This window comes from Elephantulus edwardii, unplaced genomic scaffold (assembly GCF_000299155.1).
Source record: "Elephantulus edwardii isolate Elephantulus edwardi_28Jun2011 unplaced genomic scaffold, EleEdw1.0 scaffold00020, whole genome shotgun sequence".
Lineage (NCBI taxonomy): Eukaryota > Metazoa > Chordata > Mammalia > Macroscelidea > Macroscelididae > Elephantulus > Elephantulus edwardii.
In genome coordinates, this window is record NW_006399770.1 from 19,676,173 (window position 1) to 19,688,143 (window position 11,971).

The window sequence follows — 11,971 nt, forward strand, 5'->3', positions numbered from 1 at the left end:
GCTCCTGGCCTAGTTTTCACAGCTGATATTGAGCTTCTCCAGCAGTTTTTTCCACAGATGTAATCGATCTGATTCCTATGCATACCATCAGGTGAAATCCATGTGTATAATCTACGTTTATGTCTCTTATGTTCTGCATTTAAATTGAAAAGGTGGATAGGATGCATCCCGGTATACACAATTCCTAATTTTGAACCATTCAGTATTTCCTTTCTCTGTTCTGACAAGTACCTCCAGTCCAAATATAGGTTTTGCATAAGCATAATAAAATATTGTGGGATTCCCATTCTTCTCAGAATTAGAAGTTTGTTGTAATCCACAAAGTCATATGCTTTTGCATAGTTAATAAAACACAGGTAAATATCCCTCTGGAACTCTCTGATTTCAGCCAAGGTCCATTTAACAGTGGCTATAATATCCCTTGTGCCACTGCCTCTTCTAAACCCAGCCTGCACCTCTGGTAGTTCTTTGTTGATGTGTTGTTCCAGTCATTTTTAGATCATTGTAAGCAGAATATTCATTATGTGTAGTATTAATGGTACTGTTCTATAATTTCAGCACTTTGTCAGGTCACTATTTTTTTTTTTTTGGCGTACTAACAAATATGGATCTCTTCCAGTCAGTTGGCCAAGTTGTGGTCCTCCAGATTTCTTAGCACAATGTGTTGAGCACATCCCACAATATTAAAATTCTATCAGAAGCACTAGTGTTAATATGGAAAATATTGGCTAATAGTTATACCTATTTTCAGGGTATACCTTTATCTCTTACCACAGAGCTTAGAAAATTTACTTAAGCTCTCTGAGCCTTAATTCTTTCATGATCACAAATTTTTTGTTAAGACTAGAGTGAATTGTATTACATAAGTTTTGACAGCCTTTATTAATAGAATCTTTAAGAACATCGCCCATGTTACACCAATCTCTTTCTCCATACTTTGCACTTTACAAAAAATTTGTGTTGTAACTATTTTTGAGTATATTAGCCATTTTCCCAGTGTTTTTGCTGGGTGCTGGGAATATTACACCTGAAGTTTACCTTTAAGAAGAATGGGTATATAAAACGTGTTTGATTTATCATAGTCTGGTGGCCTAATGGCAGGAAACTGTGCTGCAATTCGGAAGGTACATTGTTCGAGGCCACCTTCTGCTCTGCAGGATAAAGATGGGCAATTTCCTAGCTCTAAGAACCTGCTGGAGAGTTAGCCATGGGTTAGTTCCAACTCTATTGTGCACAACAACAATAGCAACAACAACAACATGGCTTTATAACATGATTATGTTTTAAAGAGCTGCCATACAAAATAGAAATTGTTAGCTGGTCCTGACCACTGATTTTCAAAAAATGAGCTCTTTTTGATTTACTTCAAGCCATTGCTGAAAATTATTTCCTCCTTTCCTTGACTATTTAGTCTGAAATGCGGTTTCAATTTCATTAATCTCTAATTTCATCCTAGTTTATAATGCTATATCAGTTTATCTTTGGTCATAATGTGTTAATTGTTGGAATACTAAATGAAATGTCAGCATCTTGAATCTAACATCTGCTATTTGGCGGAGAAATGGGAATCTTTTCTTGTAAAAAAACTCTGACTATAAGAACCCAATGGAGGGTTGGTATGGGCTCAATGATAGTGAGTGTAATGCAGTCTTTTAGTTTTTATTGTTATATTATTCACTTTTATAATATAGCCATCTCCCCCCTTTTTTTAGTGTGTACATTATCCACAGTGCTTGGCAAACAGTAGACAAATAGAGGAATTACATCTTTCCCACTCATTTAATTATTCTCTTTCACAGAATTCAATTTACATTAAAAAAGAAATTCAAATTGGTTTTAAAAAAATATTTTATCAGGCTTAAAATGTGTTTGAACTGTCTTGTGTTGTTTAGTCAGAACCGACTCATCACTGATCCAGAGGCTGTAAATCACATGAGAGGAGATTGACCATCTTTCTTTTATGGAGCAACTGGTGGATTCCAACCACCTGCCTCTGAGTTGTTAGCATAGCTCCCTACCACTCAGTCTCCAGAATCCCTTATTTGATTGTGGAGGAGGGAAAAGCCTACTGTTGCAAACATTAAACATATGGTTTTATTGAAGGAGAAGGTATTTATTTTTCCAATACATGGACATTCAACTTTCAAATAACTTCTTAAATGTAAATACAGAAATTTAAATAACTAAAAAAAATGGAGACTGAAAAACAAATGAATATTTCTTTTTTAAATGGAAACAAAACAAACAAGTAGGTAAGGTAATATTTTGACTGTGAACTGGCTCTGATTATAAATTTTCTTCTATTAGGAAAGGACCTGAGAAACAAGATCTAGTTAAGGACACGGATAAGGACTGTTTACAAATGTCTAATGCCAGGTGCTCAAAAACGTTAATATTCTGTCAGTAAGAAAATATTACATTTTGAAGGTCATTTCAATAGTTTTCCTGGGAGATTTTATGGATGTTCTTCACCTGTTAACCTTGTTGCTGATAATTCTTTTTAGATTATGAACAGATTGGATTTTGGTATTTATTCATACTAATATTTACTTTTTAAAATACACTTATTACAGGGCTATATAAAGAGTTACTGAAGAGAACACTGCTGACTTCTAAGCAAAATGAAGTTCCTTCTATTACTTTCAGCCATTGGGCTCTGCTGGGCCCAGTATAACCCACATACCAAATATGGCCGAACAGCTATAGTCCATCTGTTTGAGTGGCGCTGGGATGATATTGCTCTTGAATGTGAGCGCTATTTAGCTCCCAAAGGATTCGGAGGGGTTCAGGTGGGTACTTCGCATCTAATATGATGACCAAGTTTCTAATGTTCGCAGTAAATGTTAATCCAATTCATATCTGTGAAACTAAAGCAAGTTTTTACTTCTCAAATACTCTAGATGGGGCAGTTTTCTGAGGAAGAAAACAATCAATATTGTTGACAACTTTCTGTTTTATTTTTTATATATTGCTTAGGTAGAGCCGTCACAATATGCTGCTACTGATAGCTTCAAGTGTTTGTTAAAAATGTAGATGCATATGCAAAACTTAAGAAAAAATAATTTTAATGTTTTTTTAGTTCTCATTATATCCAGTAATATAAAAGTAGGCCATAATTTAATACTTAATAAGATTGTTTTATTTGTAGATATCTCCACCAAATGAAAATGCTGTGATTAATAGCCCTTCAAGACCTTGGTGGGAAAGGTATCAACCGATTAGCTACAAGTTATGCACAAGATCTGGAAATGAAAATGACTTCAGAGACATGGTGACTAGATGTAACAATGTTGGCGTAAGTAAATTGACATCTCCTTTGAAAAACATTATATCTGAACTTTGTAAGTAAATTAGTATAAAATAAAGGTTAAAAATATTGTATAGGAAAATATTTTTTCCTCCATTCTCTTCATAAATAGAACATTGTCTACAGTTTGATATTTTTATATCACTTTATCTAGAGAAGAAATTTAATTATTGCATCTTGGTCAACATTTGTAAATGTTGTATATGTGCCATTATTTATTAAAGAAGACGAAAGCCATGATTCAAAGCTGAGTGTATTTTAGCATATGATATTAATTTTTAATTCTTATAAACATTTCTTGACAACATTTTTCTACATATAAATTTCATATTTGCTTACAAGATTTGCTGTTATTTATTTGACCTGTATCTGCATTGGTTTTCCCCCCCCTTGGATATTTCTTGATGACAAATTACTATTTTATTATATCTTTGATGAGGAGTATAATGAAAGACCAGTCTTTGCCTTTTTGCATGCTAAGGACAGAATAGAGCCTCGCTGCTTCTTTCTTAGGGTGCCTCAATGAAATGTCAGTACAAAATAATGTCTACTGTCTCAACTGATTCTTGTGTCCCAATAAAAGATAAGATTTGTATATTTTCATAGGTACAGAACCTTCTGGTTCTTTCTAATTATAGGCCTTGTGAAGATTTACCATAGACTCTGTACATCTTCAGTTACTATTAGTTTCCCTTTACAGTTGATTTTTAGTATTCATGGAACATAAGTTACAAAATACCAAAGAATTATTTTGGGTTTTCTTATATGCTTAACCTTCAATCACTAGTAGTTCTTTTCTACCCCTTTCTTTATAAGCAAAACCGAAATAAAACTTCTTTTTTCAGGTCCGTATTTATGTGGATGCTGTAATTAATCACATGTGTGGAAATGCTATGGGTTCAGGAACAAGCAGTACTTGTGGAAGTTACTACAACACTGGAAATAGGGATTTTCCAGCTGTCCCATATTCTGGTTGGGATTTTAATGATGGTAAATGTAAAACTGGAAATGGAGAGATTAATAACTATAATGATATTTATCAGGTAAGTTCTAAAACAGAACAAAATAAAACTCCACCAAAACAAAATAGCAAAACCCAAAAATAAGACAAACTGATCTGAAAATTTACCTGTATCTTTAGTTATCTCTTGTTATTGTTATGTGCCATGAAGTCTTTCCATTTGGACCTAGAGTGACCCAACAGAGGAAAGCACTGTCTAGTCCTGCACCACTCTTACAGTTGTTGCTATGTTTAAGATCATTGTTGCAGCCTCTGTTTCAATTTATTTCATTGAGATTACTCTTCCTTTTCATTGACACTTTACTTTTCCAAGCATTATGGCCTTCTCTAGAAATTTGTCCCTCCTGACAATGTGTCTAGAATATTATAGAGGAATTCTCACTATATCCTGCTTCTAAGGGACACTCTGGCTGCCTTTCCTCAGACAGATTTGTTAGTTCTTGCACCCCTAAAGCATATTCAGTGTGTTTTACCAACATCATAATTTATAGTTATCTATTATTCTTATGTTTTCCTTAGTCATTGCCCAGCTTTTGCATGTAAATGAAAGAATGAAAATGCCATGGTGTGAGTCAGACACTCTTTAGTCCTCTAAGAGACATATTTACTCTTCAGTACTTTAAAGAGCATATATGCAGTAAATTTTCCCAGTTTAAATATTATTATATTTATTGCCCATTGCTTCCATGGAGAGTAATAATGGGTCCAGGTAAAATGAAGCCTATTACCACCTCAAACTTGTCTCCATTTATCATGATGTTTCTTATTGACCCATTTGTGAGGAATTTTGTTTTCTCCATGTTAAGGTGCAATTCATATTGAAGTATGTATTCTTCACTTACAGCAAGCCATGTTGTGTTACCTGTATAATAGGTTGTTAATGATTAGCCCCTGCTATGTTCTTTGTATAGTCCACTTTCTCAGATAATTTGATAAACATATATATTGATTATGTATGGTAAAAGGATATCACCCTAGTGACCACCATTCCTGATGGAAGCCATGATGCAGTATTGCCTTATTCTGTTTAAAGGGATACCTCTTAATCTTTGTACAAGTTCTGCATGAGCACAACCAAGTGTTCTGATACCTACATAGAATTTATTGAATTCTGTTTTAAATCAGTTTCAGTTCCCTAGGAAAACAAAAAGTTTCCTGGCCTAGCAGACTTAAAAGACAAAACAATAAAAAAAGAAGTTATTTTTTTCTTTTTAATTAAAAAAGATCCTCCACTTTATTTTCTATGTTCTCCATGTTCTTGGTAGACAAAATTTTGGTGTCTATACTAGAGTGGTCATAACCTTGTGACTAATGCAAAGGAGGCATTCTAGAAATATCTACTGACAAACCATTGAGCAAAAACCCAAATGCATTCTCAGATGAAAAAGATGATCTTTTATATGTAGCAATCGCAAATTTTTTTATCTTTACAGGTCAGAGATTGTCGTCTAGTCGGTCTTCTTGATCTGGCACTGGAAAAAGATTATGTACGTTCCAAAGTTGCTGAATATATGAACCACCTCATTGACATTGGTGTGGCAGGATTCAGACTTGATGCTTCCAAGCATATGTGGCCTGGAGACATAAAAGCGGTTATGGATAAACTTCATAATCTGAACACCAACTGGTTTCCTGAAGGCAGTAGACCTTTCATTTATCAAGAGGTACATCTGTATACCTATATCTATCTTTCTGTGATTATGCTTTTCAAAATAGATATGTAATTTCATTAAATGGAAAATGACATATATAGCTAAAGAATTATCCAGGATAATGGTTGATTTATTTATATATTTTTTACATTTTCTATCCATTTCCTCCAAGATTGCCCATCTAACTCTTTAACATAAGCATTGTAGCATTGCAGAGAATTTATTTTGACGGTAGACTTTACTGTTTACTTCACTCTTTCTCCAGAGACCGTGATATGGAAGACAGAGAATAATAAAATTGTTGTCTGGAGATAATCTATCACAGTCTGGATATTGATGATATTATCGATGAGATGTTTACCAATTAATCTCTCTGTAAAATAATTTTTGCCTATCAAGATAGGAGTTATTGATAATGGTTAAGTGTAGTTTCCTTTGCAGCGTTTAATTAATTAATTAATTATTATTTTCAAGGATTGAAAAATGTTGCTGGGCAGATAGTGTTAGCTATTATTGTAATTTACACACAAGATTAAGTTGTATCAGCATTTTCACAAGATCACAGGCCCAATTTGTCTTTTAATATTATAGCATACATTCTAGCTAAATAAATAAATAAGGGAGAATTTTGGTAGAAGGAAACCATTTGGACTATTTCAAAGAATATAAATAACTTAGACTAATTTATTTTGTACAGTGATTTACTGGCTAAAATAACTTACTGCTCTTATGTGAAATGATAACCTTTTTTCATTTTTACTAGGTAATTGATCTGGGTGGTGAGCCAATTAAAGGCAGTGAATACTTTGGAAATGGTCGTGTGACAGAATTTAAATATGGTGCAAAACTAGGCACAGTTCTACGCAAATGGAATGGAGAAAAAATGGCTTACTTAAAGTAAATATGATATCATTTGTTATTTGAGTGTTTCACTGGCCTACTAAATGTATTTTAGTTATGTATGAGTTATCCACTTGAACTTTCATATAGACACTTGTCCAGTAGTCCAGTATTCAAATATTATTAATAAGTAGCTATCCAAACTCTGATTGTTTTGTTTTCATTATGCCAGTCACAAGGAAATATGTTTAGAAACAAGAAAATATATAACTTACAGGTGTTAATCAGTGTATAGTATAAGTTGAGTTGCTAAGTTAGAATAGCCTGTCTGGCAGTTTGAATCCTTCAGCAGCTGCTTGGGGAAAAGATGGGCTTTCCATGCAACTTAAAACCTCTTGAAAACCCAGTGAAGGCCCAGCTATGAGTTACTTTCTACTGGACAGCAGAATGTGAAGCTGTTTTTAGTATTTGTATGTAATCTTTTATGTTCAGGTTATTAAGAAAATAATTGTACCATTTAAAACAGTACAATAGCATGACATTTACATGTTAGTTAATTAAACTGATGTATTAAAATATGCAAGAACACAGTACTGAAGCCTTATTTAAACCTAGTTATTCTTTCTGCTGTGATGTGATGTGATAAAAGGTTGTAGACCTTTCTCAAGTCTATGTGAAATGTATTAAATTGACATCTCTCAAAGAACTTTTCTGTAACAAGATCTTGCACTCCTATCATAAAAAGAATGCAAGAAATGTATACAAATGCACATAAATGTAATTACACCTACAGTGTAATTGTAGATGATACATACAAGTGTAGTGATATCTACAATGTAATTGTCGATCATCTTAATATATGTGCCTTTGTAGTTTATATTTAGTATACAATCCTACACAGAACCTTAATTGCGAAGATAAGACTATAAAAGTAGTACACACTCAGTCGTATTTTATTTTTCAATTAGGAACTGGGGAGAGGGCTGGGGTATGGTGCCTTCTGACAGAGCCCTTGTCTTTGTGGATAACCATGACAATCAGCGAGGGCATGGGGCTGGTGGAGCATCTATACTTACATTCTGGGACCCAAGGTAGGAGTCAATTTTCCCACTTTTTTTACTTACCTTTCAATGACAGTAAAAATTATTCACACTTTCCCTTATGATAATATAATTTTCTAATGAACTTTCAGATTGTATAAAATGGCAGTTGGATTTATGCTTGCTCATCCTTATGGATTTACTAGAGTGATGTCAAGCTACCGTTGGCCAAGATATTTTGAGAATGGAAGGGTAAGTTTTTAAATTGTTTAAAGGATCTTTTCAAGAAAGAGACAGAAATTTTGTTTCACTTCCATATTGATGCTCCATTTTTGTCTTTTTCAATTTTTTTTAAACTTGGTTTCAAGACTGGGACTCATATTTAAGTCATAGAATAGATAATAAAGAATTAATAAAATCCATGGTCTGTGGTGTCTAAGAATGTGCAAGCTGCTTTTAAAAGAGTAAATTACAGTGAATTAAGAAACTGTAGGGGAGAAATCACTAGAACAGCAGAGACTACAGTGGATGAATCGAGGGAGGTGTAGAAATAGGCAATGTGCAATATAGACTTGAGATGGATTGATATAAGCCGAAGATAAATAATAATCAATTATATAAAACACAGTAGCTATTAATGATGGCATAAAACAAAATGCATATGAAGGAAACACAATGTATATGAATGGTTTCATGCAAATACATTTTTAAAATGTACTTTTCAGAGGTACCTACATCATCAGGTTTGATATGAATATTATGTTAGTTAACATTTATAAAGAAAATTACTGTGCCAGCCCACAGAAAGAGCAGTGTAAATACCTGATAAATTCTATTGCGAAGATATTTTTTTAACACAAAGCAAAGAAATGATCCATATAAGTCAAGACAGATTAAATAAGGAATAATTTTTCTGTTAAAAATATTAAAGAAATTTTCAGGGAGGAATGAGAAGCATATTTGACATATTGGTGATTTTTACAGTAAACCAAGAAATAAGATTTTGAAGATATTTGGAATCTCTTTTATAAATAGAAAAATGTCTGAAGTAGCATCACTGAACAACTTTATACCTAAAGCAGAAAATCCTCTTTACCACAAACTAGGCAGATATTTATTATGTTCTTTATTTCTTTAAATTTGAGAAACTCACTACTTTGTACAGCAACTCATCCTTTTATTAGCTTTGATATTTAGACGGCTATAGTCTTTGCAATCACTTGTCATGCATCAGAGAGTTGGACAATGACTAGGGAAGATAGAAGGAGAATTGATGCTTTTGAGCTGTGGTGCTGGAGAAGAGTATTGAATGTACCATGGGCTGCCAAGAAAACAAGCAGATTCATCCTGGAGAGGGTTAAACCAGAATGCTACTTGGAGGCAAGGATTATGGGGCTTTGTCTGACATACTTTGGGCATGTTGTAAGGAGAGACAGGTCCTTGGAGAGGGACATTGTGCTTGGTAGGGTGGAGGGACAGCGCAGGAGGGGAAGACCCTCTATGAGGTGGATTGATTCAGTGACTGGGGCAATCGGGATGGGTGTGTCAGAGGCAATGCGATTGGCACAGAATAGAGCAGGGTTTAGAGCTGTCGTACATAGGGTCGCTATGAGTCGCAAACGGCTCGACGACACATAACAACAACAACATTTAGAAGACCTCTTTATACTGAACCAATTTTTTTTAAAATTTCCTGTAATTTATATTGTTTCTAGCCTTAATCATCATATACTGTATCCTTTTCCTTTTTCACACAGCCTTCCTTCAATATTTGAAAAACACATTACTCATTGTTGCATGATTTTCTCCCTACTCCCCACTGCTTCCCCAGCCTACTTTGCTATGCACCTCTTTTTCTACACTGTTGACATACAGATAATGCCTAATCACATATTCCTTTTAAGCAGTTATTTCCTTCATCTATTCCAATGCAGTATTTATTATTTATGCCCCCTTTTGTCAATTTCCTCCCAATCCCCATGAGAGTTCTGTTTCACAACAGTGATGTTATGCAGTATTTATCCTTTTATGACTGAGATATTTCACTCAGCATAATGTCCTCCTGGATCCCCCATGTTTGTAGTATTTTCTGAGTTTTTTATACTTTAGTGCTGCATAGGATTGCATTGTGTGAATATAGCATAGTTTTTCTAGCCATTCATTTGTTGGTGGTTTCTTTTTTAAAAAATTCTTTTTCTCTACGAGTTCATTTTGAAAGTACAAATAAGAAACTGCCAATATTAATTTTTCCCCATTTGATAAAGGATACTGTGGTAAACAGATAAGTACATTTATCCAAAAAGAGGACTGAAATGAATATTTGTTTAACAATTACTATGTTAAAAAAAAAAACCAACAACAACAAAAAAACCCCAATTACTATGTTCAAAATACCTGTAAAGTAAGCTACATTATTCATGAGATTATTTTGTCTCAGGTACTTTGGGCAGTTTTTAAGAAAGGAGCTCATCCTTGAAGAAAGACATCAGACTTAGTAACGCAGAGTCAGTCAAAAAGAGGAAGAAGGCCCTGTGAGGAATGGATTAATCCAATGGTTGCTTATAACAACCAATAATAACCTCATTGTATAGATAAGGAAACTAAGGTTTAAAAGAATGGTGTTTATTAAGTTTCTTTAGTTAGTATTGATAGATGCCATGTTTTAATTTTACATATCTTGTACTAAAACTTTCTTCTTTTCAACCACTATGCACTGCTAACCAAAGAGTGAAATTAAGATAAGAAAAATATTGAAGGTTAAAAAAGTAAAAGAGTTAACCTGTTTGAAATAGATCATGGAGAATGAGAAGAGAGGGAGAGAACTTGGTAAAGGGATGTAAAAATACGAAGGAAATAAATCCTAAATATAGGCACTGCAGAGAGAGAAATAAGCAACAAGAGAGATTGGGTTTGCTAGACTGAGGGCTGAAAGAATGAGGCAAATAAATGCAATATGAAGAATCTGAGAGTATTTTTGGTTTTTTTCCCCTTCCTAATTAAGGATGTTAATGACTGGGTTGGTCCACCAAATGATTCTGGAGTAATTAAGAGAGTTACGATTAATCCAGATACTACTTGTGGCAATGACTGGGTCTGTGAACATCGCTGGCGTCAAATAAGGTGTGCATTTTTATTTAGATATGCCTTAAATAGACTTCTTTAAGTTTATTTTCAACTATTCCATGTCACTTGGGATAGTTATTTATTTATTCACTTATTTATTTATTTGTAGGAACATGGTTGCTTTCCGTAATGTAGTTGATGGTCAGCCTTTCACAAACTGGTGGGACAATGGAAGCAACCAAGTGGCTTTTGGCAGGGGGAACAAAGGATTCATTGTCTTTAACAATGATGACTGGTAAGTAGGTAATAATTTAGAATAATTGTGTATAGAAGTTTGTTCTTTGTTTCTGTTAACTTTTTTTCCTGATACGTCAAAAATTCTTTCAGTAAATAGTTTAAGGAAAAAAAAATAAGTTAAGGAAAAAATAGAGATCAGAAAAAAAGAGTGAAGATGGTGTTATTCTGCTTGTCTCCTAGTTATAACTCAGTCTTGTTGGCACAGTAGTCAAGTGGTTAGTTCTTAACCAAAATGCTGGTGTTTTTGTCCTTGCAGTTTCTGACAGGATAAATATGTACTAGTCTACTTTTATAACAATTACAGCCTGTGGACAATTTTCCTTTGTCCTATAAGTCTGTATGAGTCAGAATAAACCCAATGGCCAAGGGTTTCAGTTTTATCTTTTTTTATTACTAAAGATTGTTTTGTATACTCTTGCATGTCATCTGGCTACATAATACACTTGTTCATGCACATAACTGTACCCTAAACAAAATAGAACAAGTAGTTAGTGAAAAGGTGTAAAAACTCTAGAAGGGCATTGTTTATAATGCTATTTTTTCAAATGATTAAAAAAATATTGTATCAGGATTGAAAGACTTTTTCTAGCTCATTCTCTAACTGCTTTCACTTCTTGTTTTTTGGTCTTTCTGGACTTCTCTATTTTCTTTTCTGTCCCAATAATTTTAAAAGCAGAAGCATAAAGATGGGTGTCTTTACGTCTTTATGCATATGCTTTTAAAATTTTTATTGTTGTTGTTGTTGTTATGC

At 33.7% G+C, this 11,971-nt stretch overlaps 1 protein-coding gene across 1 annotated transcript in view; it reads left to right on the top strand.

Annotated features, from left to right (window-relative positions):
- The first annotated feature begins 2,424 nt into the window (after positions 1-2,424).
- The window catches only part of AMY2A (amylase, alpha 2A (pancreatic)), an 11,053-nt gene continuing 1,506 nt past the window's right edge, over positions 2,425-11,971 (top strand). The window contains exons 1-9 of the mRNA XM_006882460.1: positions 2,425-2,789; positions 3,149-3,295; positions 4,153-4,350; positions 5,762-5,992; positions 6,744-6,877; positions 7,789-7,911; positions 8,013-8,112; positions 10,862-10,980; positions 11,093-11,218. Of these exons, the coding sequence (XP_006882522.1) occupies positions 2,622-2,789; positions 3,149-3,295; positions 4,153-4,350; positions 5,762-5,992; positions 6,744-6,877; positions 7,789-7,911; positions 8,013-8,112; positions 10,862-10,980; positions 11,093-11,218 (1,346 nt within the window). The 5' untranslated portion in view covers positions 2,425-2,621. The remainder of the gene's footprint in view (positions 2,790-3,148; positions 3,296-4,152; positions 4,351-5,761; positions 5,993-6,743; positions 6,878-7,788; positions 7,912-8,012; positions 8,113-10,861; positions 10,981-11,092; positions 11,219-11,971) is intronic.